This window comes from Camelus ferus, chromosome 8 (assembly GCF_009834535.1).
Source record: "Camelus ferus isolate YT-003-E chromosome 8, BCGSAC_Cfer_1.0, whole genome shotgun sequence".
NCBI lineage: Eukaryota > Metazoa > Chordata > Mammalia > Artiodactyla > Camelidae > Camelus > Camelus ferus.
The window spans coordinates 21,682,077-21,694,698 of record NC_045703.1 but is presented as its reverse complement, the minus strand read 5'-3'; the positions used below and the strand labels follow the sequence as shown (position 1 = coordinate 21,694,698).

At 35.6% G+C, this 12,622-nt stretch overlaps 1 protein-coding gene across 4 annotated transcripts in view; it reads left to right on the top strand.

Moving 5' to 3' along the window:
• Positions 1–12,622, top strand: part of CEP162 (centrosomal protein 162) — a 74,813-nt gene that overhangs the window by 7,162 nt on the left and 55,029 nt on the right. For all 4 annotated transcript variants that reach the window (XM_032484541.1, XM_006175492.3, XM_032484539.1 and 1 more), the window contains 4 exons: positions 2,729–2,875; positions 3,209–3,392; positions 5,792–5,859; positions 10,914–11,029. In XM_032484541.1, the coding sequence (XP_032340432.1) occupies positions 2,729–2,875; positions 3,209–3,392; positions 5,792–5,859; positions 10,914–11,029 (515 nt within the window). The remainder of the gene's footprint in view (positions 1–2,728; positions 2,876–3,208; positions 3,393–5,791; positions 5,860–10,913; positions 11,030–12,622) is intronic.

Here is a 12,622-nt window from a genome sequence, read left to right as displayed (position 1 = left end):
TCCAGATTTGAAGTTCTACATTATCTATTTTGTTTGTTTTCCTTTTATTTTATTTAGTTTTTTATTGAAGTATAGTCGATGTGTTAATTTTTGGTGTACAGCATAGTGATTCAGTTATACATATATATGACAATGTATTAATGTCATTGCAGTGGGAAGGTTTTAACAAATCTATGGATTTTGGTATTACTGTCTGTTAATAACAGTAGAAAAAATAATTTATTGCCCTAATGGTGAGGAACTCATTATTGATCCTGCCTGGCACATGTGTATACCTTTCGTAGAACTCTTCCTAGTCACATCTTTACAAATGGAAACTTCTCTCTTGAATATTTTCTTCAGTATACCTACTATATGTGATGTTGCCATTGTCTGTAAGGACCCCCAGGCTATCTCTAATAAGTATGTATGTTCACACTATTTGTGGATCATTAAGCACCATTTTATGAACTGATAGCATTTCTATATCTCTCCTCTAGGGGAAAAAAATTTACCTACAGCTTTTGTATTTTCCTCTAAAAATTGAGCCCAAATCCTTTAATGTGACGGTCAAGGCTCTACATCCCTAGCTAGAAAATGTGCTAGAAAAATCAGTGATTACTCTTCCCCAGGAGACACCACTGGTACCATGCCTCTGTGCAATAGCTCGGGCTTTCTTGCCATGGAGCCCTTCCTGTCGTCATCCTTGTCCAGTAAAGCCTGGTGTCACTTACAGTCCTTGCCTAACTGCTAGCTCTCTTGTCAGCATAGTTCCTTATTTTCTCCCTGATTTTGATGTCAGAACATCACGACAGTACTTACACATTGTGTTTTGGTCTGTAGGGCTACTCCTGAGGGTGGGAACTTTGTGAGGGTGGGAAGCACTTCTTTTTCCTTATATCCCCGACCCTCAACAGTCAATATAAATATGTTTATCAATGAATGTTACGGAGAGTCTGATAGTCACTCCTCTGGTTTTTTCTTAATACTATTTTAAAGGAATTACCTTTTTGAAAAATCTAGTGTGTTTTTTTCTTAAATCCCCAGACCATGCATAATGTTAAAATTTACATGTAAAAGATTCTTTTTGAGAATCTTTCCTTTTATTGGTGCTTGAGAAGGGCATCATATGATTAAGTACTATTGAAATTATTGACAAAGATTTGAGACTTAATTAACATTAAAGTCTCTTTTCTAGAAAGTAATGAATGAGATATAGAAGACACAAACTTACCCGAAAGGGAAAGAATAGGTTCTAGACCTATTCTATAACCTGACTAAAGATACTGAAAATATTTTTTGAAGAATGTATCAATCAGAGTGGATTTGATTATAAAGGATGCAAAGGATCCTGAAGAAGGAAACTCTGACAGTGTCCATTTAAACACAAGGGAGAAGGTTTCTCTGCCCAAGGGCATAACCTGGTCCCTGGTTCAATCACACTCAAACATGTTTTGAGTTCATGTTATGTTCTGAGTACTAGGCACTAGTATACAAAGACAAAATATGGTTCCTGCCGTCAAGAGTGCAGAAGTTGCTAACGAAGAGTTGAACACCCCTTTTGTGGGGAATACATTCCCAATCTTAGGTAAACGCCATTAAACATCAACATTGAGCTACTTTGACCTTTTGTGCTTTCCCTTTCGATTACCTTAAGGACAAAATGTTCTGCCTAGGTGGTGAAACTATCTAATTCTTCTACTGGCTGTACTCTTCATTAGAAATAACTAAATCATAGCTAAATCAGGTCTTGGTTTCGGATGTATTAGTCGCTTGTGAGGTTGGCTAGTGTGGGTCACATCCCTGAGTCCGGCCACAGAGCTGGGGTGAGACCCTGGACACATGCCCCAACACACTCTGACCTTGGCATGTGTGTTTTCATTTAAAGTGCCTACAGATACATCTCTTGATTTTTTCCAGCTCTGTGGAAGTTATTATTTGATCCATTAAAACTATTATTCACACAAAGCCATAAAATAGTTTGATTCTGAACTCGTTCCACTTGTACACTAATTAGGAAATTGAAGTTAGAATTTGTGACTTAATAAAGCTTCCTTCTAAGCAAAAGTGATTTTTCTAATCTTAGTATTCTTATCATACAATATAGTTACTTGTTTTTTCCATATATCAGTTTTTTTACAAGAAATACATACTACTAAGGTAAAGAAATTTTGATACTGTAGAACTTCATTGTTTTCTGGTGCTTTTGGATAAAGAGCAAAACTCTACCTCTGGCCTCTGAGGATGAGTGTGGTCTAACCATTGACCCCCGCCTGGGGGTTATTTCCTCCCAGACCACCCTGACTCTGCGGATCCAGCCTCAGTGGCCTTTCTGCATCCTCAGACGTGGCCTGTTCCCCCCAGTATTGACCCTTGGGCCTCCTCATTGCCTGCAGTTGTCCCCCCTTCTCCTTCACATAAGGCAGGAGATACACTTTAAAGTGGCCTGGCGTACTGTATTAAGTGCTTCTGCTTCAAAATAATTTTTAAAAATCTTGTCTCATTATGCAAATTTTTGAATTATTCTATTTAATACAATGCAGTGCAATCAAATAGAATTGTAACTTTTTTGTGAATCTTCGGTCTGATGGATTTTTACTTAATAGACGATATTTATTTAGTAGATACTGTCTACGAGTATAACTAGTATAACTGGAAAAAACTAGTGTAACAGTACTACCATGTTGGCGTAATGATCAAAATAGTCTTCTTAATATAGATATCCAACTATATTAAATCCCGTCCCTAGGACTGCGTGGAACAAATGTAAGCTATTTGAAAACGAAGAAGACTTCTCAGCCTGCTATGGAAGTAGAAGAGGAGTCTGCTGAAAGGATTCAATTTCTTAAGAGCAGTGGAACCTCTATCTTAAGTATTGACAGCTTGGAAGCCAATGGTAAGACATGTGAGGGCTGTGAGTTGACAGGTTACTATGCTTATTGTCAGAATTTTTAGAAAAATTAATTTATAACCGTTGTGGAGCCTCCTTTACTGAAGCATGTAGACAGTTGTAATATCTTCCTAGAGGGTTTAGAATTAAACCTCTGGAGAAGCCTTACATCTTTACATATCATTAAGAATGTAAAGCTATATTTAGTGGGTAAGAGTAAAGTAAAATATGTTTCAAATTTTTTGAAGTTTTATTATATATTATCAATAAATGCATCATTAAAATTAATTTTATCAAAATTCTGTATGTTAATAAAATATATTTGTGCTTTCCATTTAGACATAGTAGTTTCTGAGCTCAATCACAGTGTTCTCGGATTGGGATTGGACACATTAGAAGAACAAGAGGAAAAAGAGCAATTTTTTGCCAGGCTTGAGAAAGGCTTAACCTCCTCCATTGATTATTCAAGATTAAATAAGGAATTGGATTCCAATGACTCCATACATTTTAAAGCTTTACCTGGGTAATGTAAATATAATATAAACTAATCATTAAATGATTTTTGCGTCTCTCTATATTTTTGGAAGGCTGGTATATGCATGGACTTAAATGTGCAAGTATTATAACAGGCGAAAGTTGAATCTTATTTTTAATTCTCTTCTCTGTTCATTAGTTTGGTTGGAATTTCATGTGTGTATGTATACATATTCATATATACATATACATAAATGTGTATGGAATATGTTGATTTGTATTTGAGAACCTCCAAATATCTGAAATTTCATGCCTAAGATACTATCAAGTCTAATAGCACATTACCAAAGAGACGTAACTAAGTAGTTTATTAAGTGATTTTCCAAGATAAGGTAAATAAGAGAATCCAGGTAGCTCTTACAAACTCAGGGGAGATAGGAACAGAAAGGGAAGGAGGAACCAAGGAGCAAAGACTGATTTGGTTTGTGTCCTACCTTTGTGTGTGGTTGACCCTAATGATAATTAAGAAACCTCATTTATCTTGGAAATCCTACTCGTTGACCGAGCTGGTGCTGTGTAAGTGCAGTAGACCTTTGGCATTCTCAAGACTTTTGTGAAACCTGATCTCTTTAATTTCCTCAGTTTCAGTTTTTCATTTAATTTTTAAAAGTATAAAGGGAAGTCAGGTTATAATTTAAGACTTTAAGAATACCAAACTACAATTAAATGAAGGCTCAGGAGAATCATAGCCTCTGGTTACTAGAGTGCCTGTTCTCCTCAGGATGCTTAGTTTTTTTATACAGTGGACAAAGCAGTCATTGTCATGAGCTGCTTGGGATCTGAGATTTTCAGTCTACTTGCAAGCCAACAAGTTGTTGATTATTAAGCCAGTTTTATGGATACTGACAACAGATGCAAGATTCCTGGATCAGAAGCAAAAGGACTTTATTTCTTATCACAAAAGAAGTACCTGAATGTCACATTTATTTGCCTGGGTTTCCCATGCCCTTCAAGGTTCTTGTGGTCCGTGACGGCTGTCCCTCCATGCAGTGGCCTGCTTTACGGGAGAGGGTCTCTGAGCTTGGGGCATCTACTGCTATGACAGGAAGTGGAAACAAGCCTGCTTTGAGGGCAGAAACACTGCCTTGCCTCATGTCTCCAGGTTCCCCGCTGCAAACAACCCTGAGAAATAACCTAGAAAAGAGGAGTCCAGGCTTTGTGTTCCTGGCATACCCAGCAAAGATATGCAGAGACACTCAGGGCCCATGGTGATTGCCTGTTCTAACAGGGGATAGCACAGATTATAAGCATATGTAGGTTTGCTGGCCTCAAGTTTTTGCCCCTTTGTAATATTTCTTAATATTTTCTTATTTAACAATATTCTTTTTAAAATTTGATTGATTGATTGATTTTTATTTATTTTTTTAATTGAAGTATAGTCAGTTACAGTGTATCAGTTTCTGGTGTATAGCACGATGTCCCAGTCATGCATATACATACATATATTCGTTTTCGTATTCTTTTTCATTAAAGGTTATTACAAGATACTGAATATAGTTCTTTGTGCTATACAGAAGAAATCTGTTTTTTATCTATTTTTGTATAATGGCTAACATTTGTGAATCTTAAACTCCCAAATTTATCCTTTCCCACCCCCTTTCCCCAATAACCATAAGATTGTTTACTGTGTCTGCAAGTTTGTTTCTGTTTTCGTAGGTGAGTTCATTATTCTTAACTACTGATAGATATCTCTGTACTCAAGAACAGTATGGTATTGCTGTCAGAGCAGTGCAGTACTGAATGTGCAATAGTGTTTGCTATTAGAGTTTATAGTTTCTAGGATCTGCTAATGATCTCACTTAAGACCCAGCTAGGGGACTGAAGAGGTAGAACTGATTCCTTGGTTTGAAAGAAAGCAGTATATGAACTAACATATCCAATAGAATTAAAACTTGCTCAAGCTCCTTTGTCATCTTGCTGAATATTATTGGTTTAAGGCTCTTATTCAGCTTCCATTTCGGGATTAAATGACTTCTCAGCATGTAAATGCTGGCTCTGGCTTTTTTTCCTGACTTCTAGTAGACTTCACTGGTTCCCACAGCCTGTGGTCAGTTCCTAATCTTTAGTGTGGAAAGGCTATCTGGGCCCTGAGACATGAAATGTATATGCATTTATGTATAAAATTGTGTGTATTTGTGTATAGGGTTAAGAACTACAGCATTTTTTCCTTTGTATTACTTTGGCAGCTAGCTACAGTTAGTCTTAAACTTTGAATCTCCTTTATTTTCAAAACATTTTCCTCATAGCTTCCAAATATTTAGCTTTTGATAGAACAGGAGTTCTTGAGAAGACATTTGTATTGTTAGAGGTATATTTTAAATTTACACAAAAGATTGCATGGAAATGTACTGTTAACATGTAATACTCAATTAAGTAAATTTTTTTTAGTAATCAAGCTAATGTGGAACTTACTGAAGATAAACACGAGAATGAATCAAAACATGAAGAACTGGCAGGTAATTTCATTGGCTTTAAAATTTACAATATTTGAAAAGCTAATATAGCTTTCAATAAAGACATTAAGAGAAAAAAAAAGGAAAATTGTATTATTTTGAAAAGAGCTTGAACGGGTAGGTAGAGTTGCTTATGTTACAATCTGAACTACTAAGAAATTACAGGTGCACTGCTGCCTCATTCATTGGGAGTGGGTAGTGGACCCATTGGGAAGACAGAAGAAGGATTTTTATGCTTGGTTGGACCAGGGGAATTCGTGAAGCCAGGACAAATACCTCCAAAGCATGGTTGGGGAGGTATAACTTTTTCCGTCTCCAACTTTTAAGGTGTCTGTTTTTATATTTGAAATGGTTTTCTTATAGATAGCATATAGCTGAGTTTTGCTTTTATGTCCAATCTGACAATCTCTGACTTTTAATTGAAATATTTTACCTTTTGCAAAAATATATTCACTAGTATGAATGTGTTTATTTATTTTTGCCATTTATTTCTTTATCCTTCCATCTTTTTTTGTTACTGCTTTTTTGTCCTGCATTTTTTTGGATTGAGTATTTATAGTATTCCACCTTAACCCTTATTTTGGCTTGTTAGTTGAACTTCTCTGCTGTGTTTTCTCTTCGTTGTCGTATGATTCACAATATGCATCTTTATCTTATCAGAGTCTACTTTCAAATAACACTGTACCACTTTATATGAGTCGTAACAATGATAAACTCCCCCCAACCTTTTTGCCATTTTTGGCATATTTTTTTCTGTTTATCTTAGAAACCATGATTCATTATTATTACTATTATTATTATTATTATTATTGCTTTCAATAGTCTGTTACCATTTTTTTTAATTTTAAGGAAGATTAAAAAATTATATAAAAATTTATATTTATCCACATACTTAGCATTTTCAATGACTTATATTCCTTTGCATAGATTTGAATTTGTTTCTTCTTTCACTTTTTAAAATAAGGTATAGTTGGTCTATATAACATTAGTTTCAGGTGTACAACATAGTAATTTAATATCTGTATACACTGTGAAATGATCACCACAATAAGTCTAGTTAACATCCGTCACCTTACCTAATTACAAGAAAATTATTTTTTCTTGTGATGAGAACTTCAAAGATCTATTCTCTTAGCATTTTTAAAATGGTTGCTGTCTAGTATTATTTTAAGTTTCTATCTAGTATTTTTCTTCAGCATGAAGAACCTATAACATTTCTTATAGTGAGATCTAGGAATAAATTCTCTCAGTGTTCATTTGTCTGAAAACATATTTTGCCTCTGGTTTTTTGTTTTTTTTTTTGTTTTTTTTTTTTGGCTTGATTTAAAATTGTGGACTTTTTTTTTCTTTGAGCACTGTAATCATTTCATTCTCTTGTCCTCTTGACATTATTTCTCATGAGAAGTCAGTGGTAATTCCTGGTATTGTGATTTTGTACATAGTGTTTTTTCCCCTCTGTTTTCAAAATTTTCTCTTTATGCCAGTTTTGTGCCAGTTTGACTATGATGTAACTTGGTGTGCTTTTGCATTTATCCTGTTTGGAGCTGCTTGAGCATCAATTGATCTGTGAATTTATAGTTTCCATCAAAATGAAAAAAATGTTTCTGCCATTAATTCTTCAAGTATCATTTGCTTTCTGTTTCTAACGACAAGTATGTTAGAAAATTACATTTTTTCCCTCAGGTCACTAAGACTGTTTCATTTTTTAAAGCATTTTTCCTCTCTGCTTCAGTTTTTGTTGCTATGTCTGTCAAGTTCACTGATTTTTTTCTTTAATTTTCTGTTAATTCCTTAAATGATTCTTTTTTCTTTCTGAAAGTTTCTTTTGGATGTTTTTTCCATCTCTGTAGTATGTTTCCTCATGTCCTTTTTTTTTTTTTTTTTAAGTCTTCAACATTGAGCACATTCTGCTGATCCCAGTATTTGTTCATTTCTGGGTCTCTTTCTATTGACTGCTTCTTTTAATTGTGGTCACTTTTTCATCCTTGTAATTCTAGTGATTTTTTAATTCCTGTTGGATATATTGTAGATTTTTACATTGTTGAGTGTCTGGATTTTGTTACCTTCTTTTAAAGAGTGTTAAGCTTTGTGCTGGCTGGTAGCTTGATCCTTTCAAGGCTCTCCTTATGCTTTGTTAGGGGACGTCTAGAGTAGTTTTTATTCTAGTAGAACTTGACACTGCTTCCAAGGCACAGCTTTTTAGAGGTTTCTACCGAATACCTCTCCTGAACAACAAGGACATTTTTCCACTCAAGCTGGTTAGAGCTTCAAAGTCCCTTACCCTGTGTGAGCTCTGGGAATTGCCTAGCCTGCAGCTTTTCAGCTGTTCTTTGCTCAGCCTGCACGTAAATGACTTGGTATTCAGGAAAAGACTCGAAGGGGCCCCATGCAGGTATCTAGTGCTCTGTTTCTGCATGGGTGCCTCCTCTCTTTGTCGCTGACCTGTGGCTTCTCATCAGCTCATCTTTTCTGTACTCTTTTATCTTTGTCTCCTTAACACGGTGATACTGTCCTGATCTCCCCCTCCCTGCTCAGTACTCAGATACTCAGTACATGCACCTTCAAGTACTCCTCTCACTGGTTTATTTTTTCTTAGGAATCATATTTTTGCATTGCTGGCTGTTCAGTGTCTGAAAACAGTTGTTTTACATATTTTGACTCATTATTTACAAAGTCCTTGAAATTCAAGATGGCAGAGGAGAAAGTCCACTAATTACATCATAGTTAAATTAAAATTTTCAGCCAGATTTTCCAACAGAGAATGAAATATGTTTCCCAAATGTATCTTTTGGGTCTTTTACATTGAGTGTTATTTACTTATTTTCTGTTTATGCAAGTAATATTTTCAAAGTTGCAAGAGTGTGGAATATAATAGTAGAAATAGTACCTTGAATGGGTAACAGCTTCCTGCCAAAAAAATCAGAACAATAAAAATTAACTTTCTTACCAGTTTTCAGTGTGGAAGGGCTGGGTATTATTATCTCTGATAATTTCTCTTGTGAGAATCACCTTCTTAATTGGGTTTTATTCTTTCATTTTTATATAAACGTAATTTGCCTGTGTGTTTCTTTCGGTAATCTCTGATATGCTGTTTTCCTTCTTTTTATTTCTCGTCTGTCTCATTTCTCTGTGTAAACCAGTGATATTTCTTTCTTGCTTCAAACCTAGTTTATTCAAGACAAATTCCTGCAGAGGGAGTTGGTCGTTTATATATTGGACAGTGTTTGCCGATAAACGATTCAGTTACTAAGTGCACCTAGCAAAATATAGTTTTGAAAAGTGCATATTAGATTAACACTTTCCTTTTCTTAATCAGAAGTAATATTTGGCTTTATTAACTTTCAATTCAGAATAAGTGCAACACAAGCAATAATAATACTAACAAAGATAATTATTACTACTAAATATAATCAGCAACACTTTGAAATAAATACTATTATCATCCCCACTTTAGAGATGGGAAGAATGCAGCAAAGAGGGTTTGTGACCTGCTGATTGTTCTCTAGCTGAAAGTGATAGAACCAGGAATTGAATCCAAGTCTTCTGGCTCCTGGTTAGGCTCTTAAGCATTTTGCTGTCCCACCAGAACTGTATCTTATACTGCTTCTTTGTAGTGACACAAACACTACATCTCCTTACACTGATTTCAGATAGTTTCCAAATCCTAAGTAGTTGTCTGAGTTTATTGTCATACCCTCCCATATCTCCTCTCTCCTTGTTTATCGTCTTTAGTTAAACAAAACTAATCTCCGAGGTACTAAAATTCAATGATTCCTGCCTAGACTATTAGAATCTTAATCATTTGACATTGGTCCTAGCACCTAGAATTTGTCTAATACAGAGTAATTTCTCAGTAACTGTTTTGTGAATTTAATTATATCTACTGATACTTAGAAAACCCCTGGAAGAGGAACGAAGGTGAGCCTCTCAGCCTCAGAATATAGATATTGACATACTTAACCAACTCCCATAGCTTATCCACCTAAGTTACAGTGCCCATGCTGCTCCACTCTTGTATCCCTGTGAACTAAAATGGAGATATTTATGTAAGTAGGTCTCACGGGAAGCATCTCTAACTTACTCATTTTCATACTTTCTTTGTTAACTACACTCAAGTTGTCCCTCTATTCTAAGAGGAGACTGAAGGACAGTCATTCCAGAAGCAGACTCTCTAGTACCTCCTGCAGTCTTTCTCCCATCAGGCCATCCTGTCTCTGAATGTGATCTACTTTCTGAGATACAAATAAGATTATGTTTATTTCTAGAATGATAAGTTTCATACTGAAAAGGCCATTCTTGTCTACAGCCCACAGCCCACTTCAGTCTCAGTCAGTCCTTTGACTGAAGGGCTACAAACAACAAATTAAAAATGGACGAGGAGGTCCTGGCCGGGTGGTCCCTGCCCACTTTCACCACAAGTAGTCTGATGGCGTCGTGTTGACGTGGACACTTTTTCCTTCTGCTGCAAAGCCGTTGAGATATAAGTTGGGACTTGAGCTGAGAAGTGCCCAGGAATGGGAAACAGTAGAAGTCATATAAGGCTAGTATTTACCTGAGGGAGGGGTCAGAGACAACTTTCCATGAGTACTGCTGAAGGGTTACAGGAGAGATACCTGTAAAGACCAAACAAACAAACAAATAAGAAATCAACTTAAAAACGTAAGCAAGATCTAACCTTTTGTTGAGTGTCTCCATTTCACACTAGTGGTGCCTTTTGTAAGCAGTATGAGATTTTTATCTTTAAAAATCAAGTAATTAAAGTTTCTTCTAAAGATATGAAATCCTTTGAACAGCTCTAGAAGTTTTTAGTTGGTTAATAATGCAAAATATTAAAGATATAAAACTCATAACTATTTGAAAGTGCAATACACAAAATAAACCTAAATCTTATGGACTGCATTCTCATTAAATCTTTGCCCCCAAAGTATGTTCTTAGAAGTATCTTTATGTTTAAATAAATTATTCTTATGCAGATTTCTTTTGGAAATCAACAATCTTTTCTTGAAATTTGACGTGCCAGTATGATCCTTGAATTTTTTTAAAACCATTTTCTTCAGAATATTACAGTGATGATTTTGAAGATGAGGAGGATCTTGATGCACCGTTGGCTCCTAAAGAAGAGACAAATTCCAAAGAAAATTCCAAATCAGAAAAAATAAATGTGCCCAAACAGGTATGTGTCAATTACACGTTTGACAGTCTAGAAGCTGCTTTCATCACCTTAGCTGACTGTTGCTGTATGAAGAGCTGTACAGCAGAGTTCTTTATAGTCTTGCTCATTGCTGTAAAGTTACAGGTCTCCTAACTCTCAATTAGATGTGTTCTTAACTCAGGATGTCAATGTAAGTCTGAATGAAATAACATGGCAGTTGGTGATTTTCTAAAGAATTTCTTTTGGCAAGTTTCCTTAAGCTTTAGAAATTGAAAACTTTATGAAGATCTCAAATCTAATTTTTGAGCAGGTATATTAAATTATACTTTTCCTTGGTAGGTCTTAGTCTCATGAAATGCAGTACATACCCTCCTCGGTATTTGTGCTAATAGTGACATTACTCCCTAAAATTTACTTAGCTAAGATTGTGACCTCAGTTATTCTGTTCACACTCATTGTCACTGTACCCTAGTTCTCTCATTTCTCAGTTCCTGCCAAGAACTGGCCACCAAGATTGGCTAAGGGTGCTGCTCCATATTCCCTGCCAGACAGAACTTACCCTTGAAGCTGTCTAAAAGTAGCCAGTAGGACAGATCCTTACTATCTGTTGTGTTGGTCTTGACTGTGTGTTAGGACTGGATGTTTTGAACATGTATGAAACCATAGACCCTCTAAATAAAAGCGAGGATCACTTTCTGGGTATTAAGACATGCTCTTGTTTTTTTAATTTGCCTAAACCTTTGTCCTTGGGTGTCTTTATGTCACTCAGTTTGGGGGAGAAAAGAAGATGACCTTGGAAGTACATGAAGATTAATGTGATCTGATGATTATTCTTGGAAATTTAATGGGATTCATACTAGGAATATGGCAATTACAGTGTTTTGTATTATGATCATTTCTATTAGAAAAATGAAAGGTTACGCAGAAGGCACACAGTAGTTTCGTATATTAAGAAAATCTAGCCTGTGTAAAAATGTGTCAACCTAAATGTGGAAGCCTAGTAGAGAGCCATCTGGGTAAAGGTCAAAATAGGAAGGAATTAGAGCTGTGCTGTTATGGGTTGCTCCTACACACGGCCTATCCAAGTGGAGGATATAGGTGACACCAATGAGAAAACTTGCTCTAAAGGAACCTCTAATTTTGACAAATTTCAGCTATTGCTGTTTGATGACCTGCCTTTTTGAAGATTTTTGTGTCAAAATGTAGGTGAAACAATGAGTACATGTTCTATTTGATCATTAATTTTGAACAATAGGATAAAGTGATCGGTGATGTTATAATAGCAGGAATCTTACGTAATTAGACATCTTATCTTGGAGTTCAAAAAATGGGAGAATTTCTGAGTGAGGCAGATGAACAGATGGGATCTAGATACTTTAATCAAGGCTCCTAAAGACTTGAATTATTTCCTGGTAATTGCCTAGATTCTGGAGAGGCTTTTAGAAGTTCTCTCACAGCTACATTCTCTAGTCTTACAGTATTGTTAGTGAATGAGAGCGATGAGAGAAACCTAGAAAGCACATTTCTTGATCTTTTCATAATGGAGTAAAGCACTGGCTCTCAAATTTTGTTACTGTTTGCATTGTGATTATTTTATATAACTTTGATTTCAAA